This window comes from Talpa occidentalis, unplaced genomic scaffold (genome assembly GCF_014898055.3).
Source record: "Talpa occidentalis isolate TD23 unplaced genomic scaffold, MPIMG_talOcc4v2.1 talOcc4.11, whole genome shotgun sequence".
In the NCBI taxonomy this organism is placed as follows: Eukaryota; Metazoa; Chordata; class Mammalia; order Eulipotyphla; family Talpidae; genus Talpa; species Talpa occidentalis.
The window spans coordinates 35,004,143-35,029,562 of NW_023601104.1; the positions used below are offsets into that span (position 1 = coordinate 35,004,143).

Sequence of the window (25,420 nt, forward strand, 5' to 3'; positions counted from 1 at the left end):
AAATGGCTTGAGGGAGGACTTCCCACAGGAAGACACTAAAATGTGTCCCACAGAAGCCAAGTAAGCTCAAGATAACTATTTAAGTCTAGCAGGAAATGTACGTCTCAAAGAATTGAGGATATAGTGCTTTGACATGGATCTGACTGGAACCAAATACATAAAAAACAAAAGACAGCTTCCAAAACAACCCTCAGGCTGAGTTAAGGGTCTATTACTCTTCTAGATCATCTCTGGGCCCCCAAATTTCTACAGGGAATTGGCAGGTGCTCAACTCTTAGGAAAGGTGCTCAACTCTTAACTCATTCCCCAGTAGAGAACATACTGTCCTCTCTGCTCAAATGTGGAAATGGATGATGTATTAAAGAGGACACCTCACAGAGGGCACAGCACAGAGGAATGGAAAACAATATATTAGGAAGCTACTTGTAGGAGCAAAATCAGGGCCCAATCAAGGAACATCCCCCAGTGGGAGAAAAGAAGCTCTCGTTACGTTTACCTAGCAAGATTTCCAAAACTTCAGGAACCATGATTGCCTTGTGCCTCCACTCTTCCCCTTTCTGAAACGAAATGCAATCTATGGATATTCTGACCCTGATCCTCCACTGCATGTTGGGGAGGTGGAGGGTTGAAGATGACTGGCCTCTAGATCAAGAAAATCTACAAATATAAATGATGTAGAAATTCTAACAAGGTTCTAGACTTCAAGACTCATGTGACTGAAAGAAATTCCTGAAGTAATCCTTGAGGGAGAGATAAATATATTTTGTATGCTGAAGGGTGGGAGGTTAATACTGATGCTCAGAGAACAGATTGTGGTAGATTATATTATGGTTCACCATTTAACACTCCCACCCTTGAAAGAGACTTACACATCCCTATCCATTGATGGATAGCTTGCATATGCCTCCTATAAGATAACAAAAACATTGTATTTGTTATACATCTTTTCAGACTTCAATATCTAGATACACTAAGTTTACTCTGAAATCAAAATGAGAAAACACTATACACATATTTCACTTAAGTGGGTATTAAAACGAGTTCAAGAGAAATGTTCATGAATGAATATCCCTAACTCACAGAATTCCAAAGCTTATTACAATATCAAACTTTCTGGCTCCCTCTGCTGGCAACTAAGAGAATCATATTTTTTTTAAAGATTTATTTGTGCATACAAGAACTGGGGTGTAGACCAGAGGTGAGGGGGTGAGAGGATTCACCAAAGACAGAGTGGGGAGCAGAACAGGTGGATCTATTGAAATATACTGCTGAGAGGAGCAGTGGGTGAGACAGAGATCTGCCACGCCATATGTGAGTTAGCTCCCTGGACGGCCCAGGATAGAATGCACGCTGCAGTGGCTGGAAATAGCTTGATCGTGCTGTGTCTATAACCCCTGTGCCACCAGGGAGGCCCAAGAACCATTTTTTAATAGTTTAATTCGGTCTGAAAAATCAAAGCGGCACTAATTTATCATTATTAAAAACAGCCTGAGGAACCTGTCTGAATGTACAGTTTAGCTATAAAGTGTACAGGGACAATATTTTAGTGAATTCCTGTTCACCAACAGGGATTGGCATCATAAAATCTGTACTGAGTTTGATTACTATGTGCTAAGAACCTTAATCAAATTTCATAATCTGAGCTTCAGTTTCCATAACTGTGAAGTGAAGCAAATATCAACTACCTCATAAGAATTGGAGTTAATATATTGATTCTCTGGAGTTAATATATTTATTCTTTTGGGGTATGCTCCAAAGTATTGACACAGAATAAGTGCAAAACAAATGGCAATTAAGTCTTACTGCTACTACCACCACCAAGATGCTGAGTTGTGGTTAGAGAGCACTAATACTAGAGAATACAGTTATCAATTTCAACTTTTAAAATGTAAGTGTATTGTACTTACACTCTTTTAATAACTTGCTATGGCTCAATATCAAAATCTTGAACATGACCTCGAAGATTCTTCACAGTCTGGTTCCTTCAGACCTCCAGGCCGCCTCCAGCTTTCTAATCTCTTTCAGAGTAGTGAAGTTCTTCAAAAGTAAGTGCCCACTCTTCTCACAGGACACCTAGAAACAGTTTCTCTTCCCCTGTGCTACTAAACAACAACTCATTTTTCAGATCTCAGCTCAACTTTTTCAGAGAAACTTTCTCTGACCAAGAGAAACTTTCTCTGGACCAAGTCACACCTTCCCTATAATTAATATTCTGATACACCTTTCCTTCATAGAGCTCTTGAAATAGAGCTGTAGCTTCACATTTAAATGAATTTGCATTGTAATACTGTATTCCTAATTGTTTACAAGTTCTTCAAAGCAGGGAGCACACTGTGCCCACAACCTAGCCAATTGTCTGCACAGGCACTTAAGGGTCTTTTGAATGACTGAATAAATTGAAATCAACAAACACTGAAATTAAAGAATTCCTGACTAAATAAACTAAAATGAAAAAATACTAAAAAAATTTCTAAACCTGATGACTTCAGATAAAAATTGGGTATGTAAATGTAAAATAATATTACAAATATGTTTGTTTTGCTTCAAAGGCTAGCTGGTGTTCATCAAGCCTGATAGAAATAACGCACAGAAATATATTAAACACATACACTCACAGATAGCTGCACTCTTTAAAGAGAAGAATCTGTAAGAGCACAGAAACCAAAGTAAATGATAGTCCTTTTACACCTCTGATTTAAATTCTAATGTGTATGGTCTGATTTTTATAACATAATCAACAACATTTATCTGACACTTTTATATTGTACTAAGGAGTTTCAGTTTGCATAGAAAATCTGTGGTAAATGAATACTAATAACAATAACCAACTAAAATATGTGCTTTGTGGCTTCTTTGGGAAGTACACACACTGCAGTATTTTAAATCAAGACATACCTACAATTGCCTTAAAGAGTGACCTTTTTATGGATTGAACTCTTATATGTAAAGTGTTCCCTAAGTATAAATTTTGACCCCCTGTGACTCTATTTTGACCCCAAATGGCTCTATTAATTCACACCAAGCCAGAAAAAAACAATCTGGAAAGCTCCAACCAAAAAGGGCAACAGGTTTGCAATATATCTTAGCCTAAAACCTTTATTTGCTAGATTTGAGACATTTTGATAGGTTTTTGTCTATATTTGATATTTTTACAAATCTGATGACTCCTAAACAATTTTACCCTCACAAGCAACATGACACATAAAAAAACCTAAAAATTAATTCCTTCCCTTGTTGTCTTAAAGTATATTAAATTTTAAAATATATATTTATAATAGAATCAAGCCATTGGGACCATCTAGTCCAGGAATAGTAAATGTTTGGCAGATTATGTGACCATCCCCATGATGAATGTGAATAAATCAATCTTTAGCATTATTTCCTTCTGACCAAGAAAGTCCACAGACCCACCTGGTCCCAGTGGATAAGGTAGAGATCAATAAGTAAGAATAGCACAGTCATTTTAACTGTCAAAGCATCTGCTGCTAATAGTTGTGAGAGGAGGTAGCCAACAACTTCAGGTAAAGCTTTCTCTTCTCTGTTGGAAAGGAAATCTTTACACTTGACACTGTCCTTTGAACCTTAAAGAGGACATCTGGTGAAAGATCTTTTAATTCTCCACAGAGGTAGATGGACCATAACCTGACTGAACATATATTTCCAACATTATCATTTAAGGGGTGGAGGTATAGCTGAAAATCCTATGAATGTACCTGAATGTGAGCTCAGGAACATGTGGAAGGAGGTTTTCAGGAATTCTGGCACTGACCAGGCAGGAATAATCCAAGATAACGGAAACCCCAGTCACAAAACACCATGACTTCACACATTTGGATGCTATCATCTATTCCCATTGTTCTCATTCTACCTTCACCAAATTTACGGAGAGACTAGACGAAAAGTGTCTGGCCCAAAAGTCAGCCACTCAGTTCTCATGGTACATGAATAAGATGATATTTAATTCCTCAGTGAACTTTCCAGGTAATTCATCATCTTCAGATCCAATCAAGGTTAAATCTCTGCTTAAACAAATCTAAGGTAAATTTTTAAGATGACTAAAGGTCTTCCCCTTAGCAACAGGGAACGGGGGCTCCCCTAACAAAACTTTCAAATCAAACCTTTACTAGATTTATATTAGCAACATAGAGCAAAATGTAAAAACTATAAACAGTACTGATTTTTTTATTTAGAAGCTTCTTTGCTGTCCTTTTCAGAATGAAACTAAATTTTTCCAAAATTCAGGTTTTAAAAATACATACTTCCAAAATCATTTCTCCAATTATTCTCATTTACTTGGCTTTAATTTTCTTCTGAACTAGAAATAAGATCACAGAACTCAGTACACTGCAAAAGCATGCAAATACTAAATCAAAGTTGGAAGATCATAATTTTTTTTCTTTTTTTTTTTTTTTTTTTTTTTTGTGGTGGGACCCTTGCAGGTGGCCGGGGAAAGAACCAGAGCTGCATAAGCTGCGGGCAGCCTCGCAGCCCAGCGCTCAACCACTGCGCCAGTAGGGGAGGCCCGATCATAATTTTTTAAAAGATTTTTTTCAATATTTATTTATTTATGCATATAAGAACTGGGATGTAGGCCAGAGGTGAAGGGGGGGCGGGGGTTGAGAGGATTCCCCAGAGACAGAGTGGGGAGAAGAACAGGCAGATCTACTGAAATACACTGCTGAGGGGAGCAGCGGGTAAGACAGGAGAGGTCTGCTGTGCCATGTGGGTAGCTCCTTGGCCTAGCAGTGCTGGCGAGAGCTTAACAGTACTGAGACTTAACCCCTTGTGCCACCAGGGAGGCCCAGAACATCATAATTTTAAGGAACACTCAAAGGGAAAAAATGGAGGGAAATAACCAAAGAGTTAACAAATATGGAATGCAAGATTAGAAAAACTTGTTTAAATTTTCTGTGGTTTTTCAATTTTCCGCAACAAATATTGTTCTGTTCAGATTCTTTACTTGTAAGAAACACACCCATTCGGTTATCTTATGACAAACAGGATTTATCATAAAGACATAGTGTCACAAAGGAAATCTCACAGAAAACGAACAATGGGAACCAGAATTGTGCTGAGCCCTTCAAGATCTGGTCCTGGAGTCAATTCCTCTAGAACCTCACGAGGAGAGTACGCAGAGCTGCCTGCCTCAGGGCTACAGCACACAGTGTGCACCCTAGTCCATGTCTGTTTTCCCACTCACTATCAGTCCTGAACATTCTTTCTCTGCTTTCATATTAAACTCTACATTCCTTCCATTTGAAGTATGAAGTATACAGTGTGGTTGTGGTACAAGAAGTTAAGGAAAACAGGCAGTTTTTGCTTAAAGGTTTATACTAATTGGAGCCTCCCCAGTGGTGCAGTGGGTGGAATGCAGCACTGTGAAGCTGTCCGCAGCCTCTGCAGTGCGGGTTCGATTCCTGGCTGGCCGGCGAGGGTCCCACATGGCGCAGCAGACCTCTCCTGCCACGCTTGCTTCTCCCCTCAGCAGTGTATTTCATCAGTCTGCCTGTTCTGTTCCCTGCTCTGTCTCTGGTGAATCCTCTCACCCTCTGGTATCTCTCGCCTGTATCCCAGCTCTTATATAAAAATAAAGAAATCTTTTTTAAAAAGGTTTATACTAATTATTTTAGATTATAAACTGCATACATGTGATTTTTTGAAATGATTAAATAGTATAGCGAAGGGTATACTATTCCTCTTCCCTGAAATTTTCTTTTGAGTGGGGAAGGTAATCCATAGAAGAAAAATTTACATTTATGTTTCTAACTATCATAAAAGTATTTTTATTTTTCTTTCTGGCTTATTTCACTGAGCATGATCCCTTCTAGAAAAATACCGGATGGTCTCACTCATAGCAGGAATCTAGAAAACTTAAATAAGGGACCAGGAAAATGAATAACTATAAGAAAGTGAAAATCATAATCAACAAATAACTATGAACCAGAGACACTCTATGAGGGGTATGGGAGCGGGGAGGGGGGTTGGGGTCAAAATAAGGGGGTTGCAATTGTATGGGGGATATAAAAATAAAATTTAAAAAAAAAAGTATTTTTACAAAGTATAATGCCGTAGTTCTTTTCCTCATTTTACATAATAAATACATAAACAAGTATTATGTAACAATTAGAAAACACAGATAATCAAAACAATTAGGTTACTTTTAAGTTATTTTATATCATAGCACAGAGAAATAATATGAAGCACTTCAAGACTCATTAGTTTTATTTTAAATGAATAGTCTTCTGAACTTCACTGTCCACAGAGTACATAAATTTATATTGGCAACCTATTTGATGTTTAAGGTTTTTTTTTGATGTTTAAGATTTTAATTATTGAATATCCTCGAGCTCTCTCGCAACTTCTTGATATGGGCAGTTATCTCAGATGTGGTTTTCAAATTCTTTTAATTTCAAAATTTTTCTTCAAAGATACTCTGAAATGAACATAGAAGTTGTTTTAAGTAGAGTCACTTTACTTCCTGTATATCTTTCCTATGTTCTTGCCCCACATAAGCTACTTCTTAAAGGAAGCAGCTCAAAACAGTATATATCAAAGTAATGGCGCTGTGTGCACTTATTCAAAACACAGACCACACTCTAAATCTCTTGAGTCACTCTCTTAAAGCTCTGAAGGCTCAGGAATATGTGTAAGAACATCTTATTTCTGCACCCCTTCAACACAGAAAATAATTTGTAAGAAAACTATTTTTAAAAACTGTTTTTAAAACTATTTTTAACTAATTTAAGAATTGGGCCTCCCTCGTGGTGCAAAGGGTGCAACCTACGAAGCTATCTGCAGCCACTGCAGCACAAGTTTGATCCCTGGCCAGGGAGCTACTCACATGGCACAGCAGATCTCTCCTGTCTTGCCCACTGCTCCCCTCAGCAGTGTATTTCAGTTGCTCTGCCTATTCTGTTCCCCACTCTGTCTCTGGTGAATCCCCTACACCTCTAGCCTGTATCACAGTTCTTGTAGGCATAAATAAATAAATCTTAAAAAAAAAATTGTGTGTATATTTTTCCAATTAAAGAAACTTTTCTCCTAACTAAACTGGGATTAGAAGAATAGATTGTCCTCCAGCTTACTTTTCTTATGTAGTAAATATATCTTCGAGATCTTGATATGCCACAGGTAAAAGGCAGGAAGAATGTCCACATTCTAAGTAATTTCTAAATTACCTTTATAATCAGAGAAATCTATAATTAGAGAAAACAGGAATGAGTAACAAATGTTTTAGTTCTGCTATTTTTTCTTACTTCAAGTATACTTTGAACAGATTTTGGAACTTAATGTTGGGGATACTACTTTTACTACTGTGCTGGTAAATACCTGTGTAGGAAACACCCTTGGCTTGGGATTTGGAAGTTAATTGCCAAGCTTCTAAATTGGTTAATTGGTTTAATTAGTTTTCATGTTTTGGAAGAACATGAAACATTTACTAACTCTTAAAAGCAACTCTGTATGTTCACACATTACATCAGTCAAGCAGCTGTATATAAAGAATAATTTGAATTTGGCATGAAGAAATAAGTAGTTTCCAGATTAACTGAAATTCTTTATTTTGTGTTCATAGTCCATTCCTATTTATAGCAAACTAAAAACTGTATTTTACTACATAATTAGAATTAAAATATTTTTACTGATTTTAATAGAATGTTGAAATATTCAACAAGTTTCCAAATAATCTCTATACTTGAGAAATCATGAAGTTTTAAGTTCAATATCTTTATTATTATGTCTCTTAACAGAGGATTTATTCCTGCCAATGTAAAGTAATTTTACTTCAAAAAGCCATTCAACTGGGCTTCCCCGGTGGCGCAGCGGTTGAGCGCTGGGTTGCGAAGCTGCCCGCGGCCTCTGCAGCGCCGGTTCGATCCCCGGCTGCTCCCCGGCCACCGGAGGAGGGTCCCACATGGCGCGCAGACCTCTCCTGCCGCCCGCTGCTCCCCTCAGCAGTGTACTTCGGTCCTTCTGCCTGCTCTGCTCCCTGCTCTGGCTCTGGTGAATTCTCTCACCCTCCCGCGCTTCTGACTGTACCCAGTGCATGTATAAACAAACACACAAACAAACAAATAAATAAATAAATAAATAAAAAAAAAAAAAAAAGCCATTCAACTGATTTTAAAATGCACACTTTATTTATAGATATGTAAGATATATACTAAATTCTCAGGAGTTTATATATTTAAAAAACAAAACTTCATTGACAATACTTTTATTTCTACTAACTTATATAATTTAGCCAAGAATATTACCATATTTTAAGTCAGTATAAGCGAAGATAATTGTGTTAGAAGTTAAACAAAATTACTACTATTGCTTCTAGAATTTTATATGTAGTAGAAAGTTCTTTGTTAAAACAACAGTTCATGTCCAGTCCTTGTTCTCTTCCCATTTCATGACTCTGGCAACTTACCTCCCAATTCTACTTCTCACTCTATACCATTTGCAAATGTGAAACACACCACAGAAAGCTTCTGCAATAGATTACATGAGTAAAAAGAATGAAGAAAACAACAAATCAGAACATTCCTTGGATGATTTAAAAAAAAACAGGAATCACATTTGAAAACCTAGTCATTTTAATTATGAAATATTAATTGATCTAAACTGCTTTCACAATACTTATGGTCCTTAGGTGTTATATGTAAATTCAATCACTTCAAATGTATAAGAAATTTTGTAAACCTTTGTAAACTAAATAGTTCTAGCTTTTATCAAGTACAAATCTGTGATAGAACTGGCCAAGTGAAGTCCTATATGGAAGAACCAATTTTAAGACCCTCCTGGATTTTCTCCGAAAATTAATAATTTCTCCTTCAGAGAAAAGCAGACAAAGGAAAAGAGAAAGAGAGGAAAAGGAGGGGGGTAGGAGGGGAGGAAGAAGCAGGGAAGGGGCGAGGAGAGGAGCTGAGTTTGCTAACCCAGTGAAGCACCAATGAGTAGGTCTGAGAGCAGGGTAAAGGGATGAAGTCTTTTTTTTTTTTTTTTTTTTTAATAGAGGCATGCTTTATTTATTTGTTTGCTGGTTTGTTTGTTTTGTTTATACATGCACTGGGTACAGTCAGAAGCGCGGGAGGGTGAGAGAATTCACCAGAGCCAGAGCGGGGAGCAGAGCAGGCAGAAGGACCGAAGTACACTGCTGAGGGGAGCAGCGGGCGGCAGGAGAGGTCTGCGCGCCATGTGGGACCCTCCTCCGGTGGCCGGGGAGCAGTCGGGGATCGAACCGGCGCCGCAGAGGCCACGGAGCAGCTTTGCAACCCAGCGCTCAACCACTGCACCACCAGGGAGGCCCTAAAGGGATGAAGTCTTAAGGTGCCAAATTTAAGTGAAGTTTCTCAGGACCAAGCAATGAGCCAAAATATGAAGCAAGAACCTGATGTCTTAATTTCACCTCTAGCGCAGGAAGAATTATACTAACAGTAGAAAATAACACTCTGATTTCTGCATCTTCTAAGCCTTGGCACACACGCTATCATCTGGGTCCCCTCCAAGAACCACAGGGCCTGTCTCTTCTGCTAAGTGATGGTGCCAAACAGGGACTCAGGAAACCCAGCAGAAAGAAAGGGTCACCTACACATATACAATTGGCCTGCTCACAAGTTTTGAAATTGTGAAGGTAGAAAGTGGCGAACGCCATTCCAGGACCTCAAAAAATGTGGCCTTTATTACAGTTGACTTTGGGTTTACAAGTGTTTTGTAAGTTTTAGACATGTGTAGTCACACTTCCAATGGTCCAATGGAAATGATATCATTTTAGTCCAGTCCATTTTCCCAATTACTGCTTTTTTTTTATTTTTTTTTTGGTGGAACCCTCGCTGGCGGCAGGGAACGAACCAGCGCTGCAGATGCTGCGGGCAGCCTCGCAGCCCAGCGCTCAACCGCTGCGCCACCAGGGGAGGCCCAAACCAAATCAGTGCTATCACCCAGGAACACTAAAAAGTGAAAGCATGCTATGTAGATAGAAATGTGAGTTTTAATAAATTAATCTTAAACAAAAATAATGATATGAAAAGGTTTCATCTAAAGATGCAATGTCATTCATTCCTTCCCTACTACAGTCCTCTCTAAGGAGTTTCTCTAATGCTAAGCAGTTAGAAGCAGACACAGGAAAATTTATCCTACACGGCAGAACGAAGAACAAAAAACCCCTACATAACAGCCTCACTGCATTAAATCAGACAGACACTCCGTTTGCCTTCAGAGTGCACCCAAACACACCACCACACCCAGAAGTGTTTATAATGGGTCCTAAGTGCAGTTCCTTCCTCCTTTGTGACTCACCCTTCCCCAAGCTCTCCAAATAGTTCCACAGTAGGAAGGCAAAGAGATCTAAGCATTAGGAAACCTGTTGTTCTATGTCCCCTGTGTGTATATAGAAAGAGCTGGTTAATAAAGCTTAACTTACAGGACCCCTTGCAATAAAACTCTTCAATTAGGCTAAAGCACTTCAAGTGGCGGGAAGATAGGTAAGGATGGGCTTCTCACTGCTTTGTTCTAAACACCACTTAGAGCAACTTTCCGCCTACCTTTCCACTCCTGCACCTCTACACAGCAGCTCTTCAGAAAAGGCATAGGCCTGTGCATTCTCCTCAAAACACAGGACAGCAAACACTATTTCCTCAGCAAATCGGTGAATTGGTGAGTTACAAAACATAGGGTTCTTAGTTTACTACCTACAGGTTCTTGATACTAAGTATCCAAGTGATACATTCAGTACTTAAGCTAAATTAGGGAAAACAAGTTTGTCACATGTAACACTTACCAGCAAGAATCTCTCAGCCTTTGAATTTGCAGGTTCCTAGTAATAAACTGCCAAATAAAGTTAAGTTCTCAGTTTTTTATAAATAAGTTCATTATAAATTACATTAATAAAAATCTATTCTAATTATTAAAATCACAGCAGAACAAAAAAAATGGAAACAATAACCTCATAATTCCTAACTATGGTCATCTTGTATATGCCCTGCTGTTCTTTTCCCAGTGAACATTCTACATGACTAATATTAGGGTGTACCTATATTTTCATTTTGATTTTTCTCAGTTAGAAGACTTCCATTTCTCCCACAGAGTTTGTTCATAACATTGCAAAACAGTCTTGTAAATTAGTTTTCTATTGCTGTGTAAAAAATAACTACAACCTTAGAGGCTTTAAAACAACACTTATTTATTAGTTTACAACCATGCTGGGGTCCAGGTGGGGTCAACTGGGTTCTTTGGTTAGGGCCTCTCAAGGCCAAAATCAAGGTGCCAGCCAGGCTGGGCTCTTGTCTCAGGAAGAATCTGCTTCCAGGTTGTTGGTAGTTCATTCCCTGCAGCTGTAGGACTGAGGTCCTTTCCTTGGTGGGCATCAGCCGAGAACCTCTCTCTGCTCCTAAAGCCACCTGCCCTCCTCTCACATGGCCCAATCCATCTGCATGCCAGCAACCAGTGACAAGCCTTTCTTGTCCTTCAAATCTCTCAGGCCTCCAATGCTGCTGCAAGCCAGAGAAAAACCTGTTTGTAAAGGTTCATGACGTTAGAATAGGTCCGCCTGAATAATCTCCTTTTTGACTAACTCAAAGTCAAGTGATTCTTAGCCTTAATTACAGCGGGAAAATCTTGTTTGCCATACAACAGGACATAATCATGGACATATTATCTCATCATATTCAAAATCCCAGGGATTAAGGTAGGAAGCCATAGGGCCATTTTTAGAATTCTACCTACCACACTTCCACACCACAATAGAAAATGTATTTCTAAACTGGGTGGAAGTCAAAAAGCCTAAAGGTGATCTAGCCACCGGACTAGAAAAGTTCTAAGTCCTTTCCAATCCTAAAATGCTAAAAACTCTAATATAAAAACTTGCTAGAGAAATAAAATGTAAGGCTATTTTAAAACTTACGAAGAATATAAATTATGTGAATTTTAAAATTAGTTAAATCAAAAAAGGAACTGAAGTTTCTTATATTTAAGAAAATAAAAAGAATTTTTGTAAAACTGTCACCTTTTGGAGGACCGATTTTGCAGTTGTAACAAGAGGTGGAACATTTAGGGAAGAATGAAGCATGAACATGGAAATAAAAGTGCCATTTTCGTGCTAAGTCATAAGGCCTGGGAAAACCAGAAGTAAAGAACTCTGAATCAGTGACAATTTCCATACCACAAAACTGCAGTTTGATTCTAGGTGTGAAATACAAGGTCAATGAGCCAAATGAAAAAGTAGGTCATATACAGGCTCTTCCAACCAAGGTTCCTCGAGGAAAACGAGGACTAAGCCTGCATCCCTGAGATCAGGCTGGCAGAGCTTTCAGCTCACTTACTTTGGGATTAAGACAGTGTCCATCCCCACCACACAATCTAGCACAAAACAAAAAAAGAAAGTGACATAAAGTACATATCAAATAAATATTTAAGTGTAGTGTAACAGACCATAAATATGTTTGTTAGCTTAAGGAACTTTACCTCCTAGACCAAGAAGAGGACTCTTCCTAGAGCTCAGCTTACAAAGGCACTAAACCGGGCCCCCCTGGTGGCACAAGGGGTTAAGACGCGACCTGTGAAGCTATCAGCAGCCACTGCAGCACAAGTTCGATCCCCAGCCAGGGAGGTGACACACATGGCACAGCAGACCTCTCCTGACTTGCCTGCTGCTCCCCTCAGCAGTATATTTCAGTCAATCTGGCTGTTGTGTTCCCCACTCTGTCTCTGGTGAATGCAAACCCACCCCCCCCACACACACACACACACGCACCCCTCTGGCCTGTACCCCAGCTCTTGTATACATAAATAAGTAAATCTTTAAAAAAAAAAAAAAAAAAGGAGCTAAACCTGCCAGCAGGCTGACACTGGACCCCAGGTGTGGCAAGCTCCAAAGGGCTATATAACAGTTTCCAGGAGGGACAGAAGAAAGTGAGGGCAGGCAACAAAAGCATTAAGACCAAAAAAAAAAAAAGTCCGTCAAATATTAGTGGAACTGAATTTTGCTGAAATTTTTCATCTCAAAGTGATAACTTATACAATGGCAAATATGCCAAGAGAAGTAGATCCAGTTCCTTAGCAGAATTCCAAAGACTTGTTCCCAGCAAAATAAGCCAAGGAGTTTGCCTATTGGTATTAACTAGTAGAAAGAGCAAGCACAATGATAGCTGTGAATAATACCATAGAATGAGCAACTCACAACAGTCATAAATATGAAACACTAGCTAGAGTTTCCACTCTGTCAAATACACAGTGTAGTGTTTTCCACAGCTTTAGGAATCTCATTCATTGCTCTCTTCTATGATGGAAACTTAGTGGGGGAACAAATGTGTATCTGTCACCTTAAAAAGAAATTGTATTCAACTATCCAAGTCAAAATTCCTTTGCACAAAAACAAAAATTGTACTCAAAGTGAAAGCAATTTACACTACAATTCAGAAAATCATCTCATTCTACATCTAAACAATGGCTGTTACCCTTCACCTAATAAAGAGATCTGAGGAGCCGCATTTACCATACTTTCAGAACCAAATCAGTACAATTTTAGCACAACTAAGCAAACACTAAGGTAATGGTTTAATTGACAGGTAGCAACCATTGTTAAAATTTCTATTTATATTGTTATACCACTTCTAAAATGTATTTGTTCTTTCTAGTTCCCTAAACCTCTGGGAGGGTAGAAAGGTTAAGTGGTATTATCCCCATCTTGTCTTCAAAGACAAAGAACTGAAACTTACTGAGATCAAGTGATTTGCCCAACAGCTTTGAAGTAACAGTGCCTGGATTCAAACCAGATTTTCTGACCTCTTGTCCTTCCTGATCTTTCTGTCTTTAGAATATCTGTACTTAAACAGTATTGACAGTAAAATGAAAGAAGATACTTTTAAAACTGCATCACATTTTTCCTTTTATTTATACTGGAGAAAGTAAAAGAATACTTTATATTAAAAAACATTGATTTTTATAAAAATCCTGAAAAAACAAAGCAATACAAGAAAACAAAAATAGCCAATTATCCAATATTCTAAACAGACTATGTCCTTAACAGTCAAATAAAATATTTGATACATTAATAATTTACACATTCATATAAGCTCTGTTCTGCATATTTCAATAACCTATGCTATTCAAAAATGACATTATTTTATGCTTAAATATAATTCCAAGTGATCTTTAACACTAGAGAAATGGAACTAAAGGAATTTAAACTTCAAATAATCGTGAATATACACTGATTTATTTTTACACTCTCTAGGTAACAGTGTCTGTATACTATAAATACTTAAATGATGCACACTGACTTTTTAAGAAGTATATTCTCCAATAAATGGCTGAATAATAATAACTTCAACCAAGTGTAATTCTCAGTTATAAAGCAAAGTTTAATCAGTCCACAAACAGGAAAGTATTTACTTAGCAGAACGCTGAAAATGAGCATCTTTCAAAGTGTGGTCTACACACCACTATCACAGGTATAGACTTCACTGGCTCAGGACCAATGTGGGTGACAGAATCTACTGGCAGTTCCTTCTAAAGTTCCAGATCATTCAGTATTGGCCCGCAGCAGGGAGCATGAAGCAAGTAGGAAAATGTCCATGAGGGGTCTGTGCCAAAGCCCTGGTCCCTGGCTCAGCCCTGTGACAGGGTCAGCAATGTTCAAGTGCTCACACACCCTGCAGCCACTGCCTCAAACACCAACCTCTTCCCACCTGCCCCCACCCCTTCAATGCTGCTCTTTCCCTAGAGAGATTCAGGATAAAAAGACCACTTCTGCAGATCAGATGACCACTGGGTTCCCATTTTCTTCCTGTCCTTCATACAGTTTCCTTCCTAAATAAATATCTTGACATTTGTGTTTTTAAGTGACTCATTTTATTTTTTATATTATTAATGAAGTACCATTGTTGTAATCCTTGTTAATACTTTGACAATATAGGATTTCTCCCTTGGACTTATTCATTTTAAACAAATATTAACAATTAACACAAATATTTCATGGATGGATGTGACAAAAATCATCAAGATTACACATTAATATTACTGAAGTTTAAGAGATAATACTATTATGTACAGTGTAAGATAAAGAAGTCTGAAGAACTGGAAAACATTCCTTCCAACTCTGCTACATAAGTCATCTAACACCTAAGTCCCCTCCCACCACTGTTACACTGTAGATGTAGATGTCTTATTCTGTGTGATGGATTCTATAGTATTTGAAGCTAAAATATAATGTCTCCAACACACTTTCATAAGTTTCAGTTAAATTTATATATTTTTATATATATATATATATATATATATATATCATTCTTTCCTGGATCACTGTACCCATTTCTTTAAGCCTCAGATTAAGAAACTCACTGTACAGGCTGACAGTTGCTAGGGGAAGAGAGGTGGGAAGCATTGTACCCAAAATGGGTACATTTTGGAGTGATGAAAATGTTTCAGAACCAAGTAGAGACAGTGATTACACACTTGGAGCTGCTTGTCTTTCTCATCTTTGCTTTCCCCCAGCATAGCGTAGACACTCAAGAAATGCTTTTTTATTAAATGAAAAACAGAGACCACCTATCTCCCTTGGGGTGCAAGGTTAGAGCAGATGATCTTCTGAAGACCCAGGATATATAGAAGACCAGGAGGGCATGTATGTATTAGCTGGAAAGCCAAAGAGCAGAAAGAGTGCTGTTCCTCTGGTTATAAAGGACAAAAATGAAGGGTACCTAGGTGAGATTTTCAGTAGTGATAATAAGAACCAACATTGAGTGCATCCTAAACTATACTTAACACCATTTTCAAGTGAGGAAATGACAGCCTGAGGTCACGAAGCTGATTACTGGGAGCAGAGCGATTCAAACCCAGGTCACCCTGCCTGCTGAACCTGAGCCCCTAACACTAACCCTTTACCCTGCCCCTTTAGATGACTCTAGGCACAGTTTCAAAAGCTATGAATGGACATTCTTTGGCCCACAATTTGCCTTTTCTAAGACTGAAAAAGCACTCTATTTCCCGTACTTATTTAATTATCCATTATCATAAATGCCATTTATATTTCATAAGTGCTTTTTTAAAATATAAAATGTTCCTTTTAAAAAAGGAACTCACACACACAAAAAAAGATGAATCATAAAAAAGACTTATTTTTAAAAATATCTCTCACACAAAAATCAGTGTTTGTGGGTTTCTCCTCATGGGCAGGGCTGGAGAGATCAGAGTGTGCTGGCCTTGCCAGAGCCAAATGCAAGGCCTCCCCACCCTGCACAGGGCCAGTGCCACAGCAGGAACACCACAGAATAACAAGAACCAGCCAGAGGAAAGAATTAGTCAAAATTCATTGAGATTTTAAAAAATCGTTTGTGCATCTGAAAGGGACAACCTACTACAGAGGTAATGTCAAACCTTGATACATACCAATGAGATCAATACTAAAAACATACTATCCCCCTAAAAAACATATATATTCTCTTAGAGACACACACACCAACTTTTAGCTATACTGGAATCTCAGAACTAACTTCATCCATATGGCCTTCTTAATATCTAAAACCAGGGATGATGATAATACACTGGGTGAACATTCATATTGAACAAAAAAGTAAGGCAAAAGGGAAAATATGACAGATAATATGATGAAAAATGTAGAATTCAAGACAAAAGTTATAATGGGGCAAACTGGAGCCTTTTATACCAATAGCTACACTTCTTTACAATGAATGTAAGACAGTCAAGAATTTTAATGAATCAATTATAAAATTAAATACATAAAACAAAACCATTTGAAATATAAGGGAAGGTGACAGAAACACAACCATGTTTTATGTCTATGTGAGAGACAAAAAGTAGCAAAATTATATGTTTTTTTTTAAAGATTTATTTATGCATACAGGCCAGAGATATGGGGGTGAGAGGATTCACCACAGACAGAGTGGGGAGCAAAACAGGCAGATCTACTGAAATACACTGCTGAGGGGAGCAGCGGGTGAGAAGAGGTCTGCTGTGCCATGTGAGTAGCTCCCTGGCGGGAGATTGAATTCATGCTGCAGTGGCTGCGGACTGCTTCATGATGCTGCGTCTTAACCCCTTGCACCACCAGGGAGGCCCACAAAGTAGCAAAATTAAAGGTGTAAATCTCCTAAAGACGGGTATGAATAAGACACCAATAGAAAATGGTCAGAGGACACAGAACAGATAATTCCTGAGACATGAAGTCAGTGGCAATAGCTTAGAAATATGTTCACACTGCCTAGAAATCAAAAACACAGTCTTAAAGCAATACTCTTTTTCTAGATTAACGAGCATTTTAAATAACACTATTCATTATTGGAAGGAACTAGGGAATGCAACAATTTCATACACTGCTGGGAAGGAAGCAAACCCGTTACAAATTGATTTCAAGAGTTCCCATGAAAGGCCTGTCATCCCACCCCCCCCCAAAATCCCTCCCTTTCTTTCTTTTCTTTTTTAGTATATGGCTTAAGGTACAAATTCCACAGCTTTAAATTTGATATTATATCAGTTCACAACAGAAAAAGACAAGATTTCCAGAATCAGGCTCCCAGCTCTCCTCTTATTAATTATGGTATCATGGGCAGGTGAATTCTTGGAACATCATCTATAAAAAGATAGCAGTAGTACCCACTTTTTACAGTTGCTATAAGGACCAAATGAGTCAATGTAAAGCACTTAGAATAACGCCTGGGACATACATGCTCAAGGAATACTGGCAGGCCTCCCTGGTGGCGCAAGGGGTTAAGCACCGCACTATGAAGCAATCCACAGCCTCTGTAGCACGAGTTCAATCCCCAGCCAGCCAGGAAGCAACCCACAAGGCGCGGCAGACCTCTCCTGTCTAGCCTGCTGCTCCCCTCAGCAGTGTATTTCACTCAGCCTGCCTGTTCCGCTCCCCACTCTTGTCTCTGGTGAATCCTCTCACCCCCCGCATCTCTGGCCTGTACCCCAGCTCTTGTATGTGTGGGTGGGTAAATATTAAAAAAAAAAAAAAAAAAAGAGGGCCTCCCCAGTGGCGCAGTGGTTGAGCGCTGGGTTGCAAAGCTGCCCGCAGCCTCTGCAGCACCGGTTCGATCCCCGGCCACCAGGTGAGGGTCCCACATGGCACTCAGACCTCTCCTGCCGCCCGCTGCTCCCCTCAGCAGTGTACTTCTGTCCTTCTGCCTGTTCTGCTCCCTGCTCTGGCTCTGGTGAATTCTCTCACCCTCCCGTGCTTCTGACTGTACCCAATGCTTGTACAAATAAATAAATAAATCTTTGAAAAAAAAAAAAAAGGAAAGAAAGAAAAAAAGAAAGAAAGAAATACTGGCTACTGGCAGTGGGATTTCTTCAAGTAATTTCTTAAGCAATTCAGCAGCATTTACTGAGCATTCCTAATGGGATACTTATATCTGCTCAAAACATTTCAAATTACTTATAATTTTAAGTACAAAGTTTATTAGAATCAGCTATGGGTCAAAGCTTGTGCCTTTGGTATTACTGTTGCATCAAATGCTGACCAAATAAAGAGGCAAATGGAATCTTTAAAAAACAAAAGAGCATAACCAGCGGTTATGGCAAAGTAAACAGCATTGCAGATGATGTGTTTTACTATTTATTTTGAACTATATTTCATTTCCTACAAGGAACATGCATGATTTTTATGGGGTGAAATTAAATACTATTTTAAAACAATAGATAGTCATTTAGCTTAACTGGTTTAGTCATGTACCTCTTTCTCTCCAGGGCACTTACCAGGTCTGAGTTTATTATGTAATCACAGTTCATCACACCCCATCCCTTGCCAGAGCTTTAGTTACTCAACTACAGGGATCCAGGTTTTATGCATCGCTACAGAGACTGTGCCATTTGGAATAAAGAAGTCAATGTCTACAGTATTCAAGATTTCTGAGAATAAAAAAATTCCAACAAACAAAACTGTTTTTGTAACTACAAACAAGTTATTTTATTCTTGTGCTTTTATGCTATGATTTCAGCATAAAGCCTGAAAAGTTATATAAAGCTTTTAATTGTTCTAAGACTAGAAAAATGAGCCAATATTCACAAATTATCCTATCATTCTATTTTTAATTTCAATAAGTACATATCAATCATCCATTTTTAGGCAAACTCCCTAAAGAAATAAATTTGCTTCTCTCACATGAATAAGCTCATGCATTCCTATATCCCTTAAGAATCAGGACAGGCAAATGTTTGAGTCATCTTTAACAGGGCAATAAAGGCTTCCAAATGACAGCGATGAAACTGGGAATACATGAGTTACAGTGTCTAAATCTAACATTTTCAACTCTAGATTTCTTTACCACAGATACAACAGTAAGTTAAACAGGGCTGATGAGAACAAAATTTTGCTGGCTATTAGTTAATTCTGGTGGGAAAGGAAAGAGGAGACGAATGAACTTGTTAAATCACTAACCGGAAAACTTCTGAAAATGAAACTTCACTGCCTCCAGTCAGAGATCTCCATAAAGATTGGTTTAGGCTTGTTGAGTAATTCAAATTTTTTATTCAAGGAAAGAGTGAGAGAGACAGACAGACAGACATACAGAAAACATGCTGCCACCCTCTAACTCCTTTCACTGAAATTCTTGTCTATACATCAATCTGCACCATCCCCTTACCCTACCACCAAAGTTCCTTTCTAAATTTGACGCATCTTCAGTGGGCTACATAATGTTCCAGCTTCACACCCTGCTGCTTGCTGCTCTTCTGCCTGGGAAGTCTTTCAAACTGTGTGTCTAGCCCAGACCCCAGCTTTACCATTACACCTTTTCCCTGACCTCATCCTGCACATGCACACTCTCAGTGCACACGTCTTTATACACACATAGTATGTGCATACTTGTTTATTATAGCCTTGACATGCTATGTTATTGTAATCACATGTCTCACTCTTACTATTCTTTATTTCTTCAACTAAAAATTGATTTATTGACTGGGGTGATGGATGCTAACTAATCTTAAAATTCTTGAAGACTATGAATTGTCCCATCATTATAGAAAATTTAGAACATATAAAAAACATATCACAAAAGTAAATAAAACAGACATGACCCACCCAGCTGACAATAATTCCTGACCAATTCTATTTCAAATACACCCCACACTTCTCCCACCCACCTATGCCCCATCAATTATCGTGAAGCAAACCCCAGACTTCACATCATTTCATTTGGAAAAGAATATTACAATATTACAAGAGAAATAGAATATATTATAATAGAAATACCAATACCTCTAAATGTTTCTCTGAAAGGCAAAAACTACTGATAAACATAACTATATCACTACCATTGTCACATTTAAATCTTTTTAAATAAAACTACAATATCACTTTTACCTTTTTACAGTTATTTAATCAGGGTCTGAGTGAAGTCTACCATTGTGACTGATAATGTCTCCTAAATCTCTTTTAATGTTCATTTTTTTCCTCCACTTTTTTCTTCTTGTAATTTATTGAATTACAGGTTATTTGTCCTATAGTTTCCCACAATGAGGATTTTATTCACTATACCCCCAAATTCCTCTATTCTCTGTATTTTCTGGAAAATGGTTAAACCTAGAGGCCTGTCATATTCAGGATTGGTCCATCTGGCCAGACTATTAGTAGGCAGCAATAACTATTTCCATCAGGAAATAAATTATATCTGGTTATCTTTCTTTTTGAGACATTAATAGTTACTTATAATCACTGCCAATAAACTCTAGGTCAATTAATTCATTAGGAGTTACAAAATTCTGATATACTAATTGTATCATCCATTCTTCCCCTGTTAGCTGGGATAAAAATACCTTTTATAAAAGTGAAACTTCCCCCTTACCGAATATTTGGTAACCCTGAGGAAAAACACGACATTTCATTTTTTCTCTTTATTTTCACCATCTGGAAAGAACATCAGTTCCCAAACATCTTCCAAAAGTGACGAATTATTTTTTGTAATCATTATTATCACTCATGGATCTCAAGATTTCAGTGAATCTTGAATAATGATAATGTTACCACTATTGCTGATTAAACGGTCCCATAGCACCTTGTCTGCTCCCATCTTGGAATTATCCATCACTTCAAAGAGGACCTAATGATTGAACCTAACTTATGTGCTTCATGAGTGTTTTCCAAACTAAACAAAGCAATTGCTGCAAGGTCCAGTTCTTGAACTAATAATTTCAAATCTGAAAAATGCATGTGATGTACAATATATAAAGATACACAATCATTACTCCACTCTTAACAAAAGAAATATTTTAAATCCTTAACTACTCATCATTGTTATAATAACGGATTTTCAAATATGCCTAAATCCCTGAGTAGAAAACACAAAGCTCTAATTCTCAAAATCACAACTGAAACAAAATTATACTTTGGCCTTTACGCATTCTAAACATGGCAACCTTCTGTTCTTAGTGGGAACCAAAAGAGGTTTTTTTGGAGAGTTTATTCACAGTTACTTCATTTGTAACTGATTTCTTTTTAGAAATACCAATTTCTTTTCGGGGTACTACAACATTAATGACATACTTTAGAACATATGTGATTGCTGATTTATAATTTTATTGCCCCATTTTAAGCATAGCCTATAGAAAGGGCAGAAAAAATAATCACTGCAGAATATCCCAAGTCAGAGATTAACAATCAAGAATTTACTCAGCTACAAATGTTAAACATGAAGCACAATTTGAAGTGGAACCCCCCCTTCCAAAATGTCTTTTTAAAATACCAGTTAATGGACCTCCCCGGTGGCACAGCGGGTTGAGCGCAGCGCTATGAAGCTGTCCACAGTCTCTGAAGTGCGGGTTCGATTCCTGGCCAGCCAGGGAGATTCCCACATGGCACAGCAGACCTCTCCTGTCATGCCTGCCGCTCCCCTCAGCAGTGCTTTTGGTCCTTCTGCCTGTTCTGCTCCCTACTCTGTCTCTGGTGAATCCTCTCACCCTCCCTAGCCTCTGGCCTGTACCCCAGCTATTGTATAAATAAAAAATAAATCTTTAAAAATAAATAAAATAAAATACTGGTTAACACACTTCTACTAGTTCTGGAACAAGAGCCCTTAACTTTGATTACTCAAATTTCCTATGTGGACTAGGTGAAAATGGAATAAGACTATTGTCAATATCCATATAATCGTACACATAATTGACTTGACTTGAAATAGCATTAATAGTTATTTAATTATCCCTTTTGAAAATCTGAAGCACCAATTCTGTAATTAAAAATAAATGTAAAAATAAAAATTGTCTTGTAGTTAAAATATGTAGTCATCCAGATTTTACTAATACATCCTCAACTGTGTATTACTCACCATCTATAATTGTGAACTACATTTATTATGTAATTTATATAAACACATACTCCCCACTTAATGAATTCTAGACTCATTGGCATATTTATTACAATGGTAGTATTCAGAACATTTTATATGACTTCTCTGGCATGTAGTCTGCATATAGTTATAATTTAGCATGTTAAGTTAATATGCCATATTTCACATAAAATATTCACATACCTCAGCCTATTGCTAGTGTCTTCAGATACTTAAATAAATACATAAAGAAAAGTATTTATGAAATACACATAAGAAAAACTTTTTCTCAAGTCAAAGTTGTGGAAATCATGACCATTTCCATGATAATGATCAAGATATAATAACATAAACTTGAAAGCCACAAATTAGGTTGATAAATACACTGTATAAAATATAACCACTTCCTAGATATCAAAAGTCACCATAAAGTCATAGGACAAATAAGCAACAAGAAAAAATATTATTCACATTAATAGAGCTAATTTGCCTCACAAAAAGTACATACAAGTGAATAGGAAAAAGAACCAAAAGCTAAATAGAATAAATGGAAAGGGTAAACTGTTCATAGAAAAGACCATGCAAATGGCTCTTAAAAACATGTAAAAATACTCAACTTCACTTTGAATAAGAGAAATACAAATTTAAACCATCCTGAGATACCGTATATACCTCTGAGGCGACCAAAGATTTAAAAAATGTGAAAAGAGCCTTCCTGATTGATATGGCTGAGTTCGATCCCCAGCCAGAGAGCTAAGCCATATCCTTTCCTGTCTGGCCTGCTGCTCCCTTCAGCAGTATATTTCAGTGAATATACCTGTTCTGCACCCCATTCTGTCTCTGGTGAATCCTCTCACCCCCTGGCCTACACTCCAGTTCTTCTACACAAAAATTAAAAAGAAAAACAACATTAAAAAAAAGTGAAATAGACTTTCAATGAAAGCATGAGAAAAATAAAATTTCTCACATATCACAAAATTCCATTTATGCCTATTATTATTTTTAAAAAGATATGCATGGAAGGAAATTTAACAACATTCTTCAAAATTACAAATGCATGCACTCTTGAATCCAGCAACTCCACTTTTAGGAACTGATTCTACAACTGTATACATACACACAGAAAAGAGACAAGGGCTTATTCATCAGCATTGCATATTACAGCAAAAGATACGAACAGGGATGCTCTGAATGAGACAAGATATTTACAGTTAACAAAAAAAAGATGAAGAATAGTGAGAATAGTGGGCTATCACCTCTATAAAGAATATTTATATTCATATTTGCTTATGAGCTTACATAGACTCTTTTTGGAGGGATAAGCAACTGAAATGGGGGGAAGGGGCAAGGAGGCTAAAGAACTCAGATTGGGGGAAGGCTATTTAGCTGGTTTTGCTCCTTTCAAATATTAAGTCACCGACTATACTGTCTATTTAAAAGCAAATAAAATTCTAAACATGTTTAAAGGAAAAAGAAAAAAAAAGATGTTCAATCTTAACAATATGCACACACGTAACTCAATCTGACCTGAGTGATTATGGCTTATAGATTGAAAAGCAAAAGTCATCTCTTTCCCCTGTACATTCATTTTATTCTATCAATGCTAGGCTTGGTTTTATTAACCATTACATGCATTTATTTTCATTTAAAACTTTTATAAAACTTATCCCAATATTTAACTTAGCTATCCTTTTACTTAAATTGCAAACTACAGTCTCTTTTCCCTCACAATTTCCTTTAAGTCCAAGAAAAATCATCCTAGCAATAGGTGGAGAAAAATTCTGAGTTAACTCAAGAGCAAAGGCAGATTAATTAGTATTCTCACCCAAAACTTAATCATCTTGGAAAAAATTTTACAATTCCATTTTAATTACTCCAGTGCACAACTAAGTCATTTGAGCATTACATCTTCTTTTCGTTTCTGACTCTTCATGTTTTTTAAAATAACGTTTAATTTAGTAACAGAATTTTGATGATACTGCCATTCTTCTAACTTGCCAAATTAGCTAAATCCCAACATCTGCAGTCAGGCTGTTTCTCAAGACTTCTGTTTCCCTGCCAAGTAAAGACAGGCCCTGAGTACTGAGGGTGCTCACGGAGGCCGGGCGGAGACCAGCGCCGAAGGCGTGCTCGTCCCGCACGGATCCGTCCCACAGGTGACCCCTACACGGATCACCGGCAAGCACCTGCCCACCTTCACGATCACTTCCACCGTTTGGGGCTTTGTCCTAGCGATCACACCCGACTCCATCAGCCTCACTCAGGAATCAGGTTTTCTGTGTCACCGAGGCCACCCCACGAAGCCCAGCGAGCCCACCAGCGCCAAGGCTCCGCGCGTTGTGCCCACGCCGGGTCCGGAGTCCAGGAGCGGGGGCGCCGCGCCCACGGCCCTGCCCACGGAGACGGGGGCTCCAAGCCCGGCCGGCCCGCAGCCCCCGCGCCGGAGGGGCACCTGTCGGCCCCCGCGGTTCTGTGGGCGAGCCCCGGGAGAGGGGCGGGTGGAGGTCGCTGGAGAAGACAGCGCCGTGGGGGATAACCCAGAAACACCGGGAGGGGGGATTCGATCGCGAAGGCCGGGAGAACTGGGGGTGAGGGGTGGACCACGTCCCGGCGAGGCCCGGGGGCGCCGCTGGGGGCGGGGGACCCCGCGGTCAGGGGACCGGCGCGGAGCTCCCGCCGCAGAGCGGAAGAGCAGCCGCGGCCCACGAAGCCCGACGGCTGGCGGGAGACCGAGAAGGGAGGGAGGGCGGGCGGGCGGCCGCGGACCCCGCGCGCCCCTCGGGGGAGGCACCTGGACGCGCACCTCCGCGGGACTCACCGCGCCGGCGACGGCGACCGAGGCGGGGCCGGGCGACGAGGGGCCGGGTGCGTCCTGCCTCCACAAGCGAGACTTAAGGGTCTTCATGGCCGAGTCTGGACAGTCCGGCGACCGGAGAGCGCGGCGCGCCCGAGCCGCGCGCCGACCTGGGGGTGTGCGGGCAGCGAGCGCGCCGGGAGGCGGCGGGGCGCGGGCGCTCGGACCCCACCTGCCACCTGGGCCACCGCGGCCGACGGCTCGGGGCGGCGCCCTGGCTCCGCCCGCAGCCAATCAGCCCGCGGCCCTGGAGGGGGCGGGGCCGAGCGTAGCCAATAGGATTCCGGGAAGGGGGAGG

At 39.2% G+C, this 25,420-nt stretch overlaps 1 protein-coding gene across 1 annotated transcript in view; it reads right to left on the bottom strand.

The window, feature by feature from the left end:
• Positions 1 to 25,197, bottom strand: part of UACA (uveal autoantigen with coiled-coil domains and ankyrin repeats) — an 82,456-nt gene extending 57,259 nt beyond the window's left edge. The window contains exon 1 of the mRNA XM_054688533.1: positions 25,072 to 25,197. Coding sequence (XP_054544508.1) covers positions 25,072 to 25,173 — 102 coding nt within the window. The 5' untranslated portion in view covers positions 25,174 to 25,197. The remainder of the gene's footprint in view (positions 1 to 25,071) is intronic.
• Between the last annotated feature and the right edge of the window lie 223 nt (positions 25,198 to 25,420).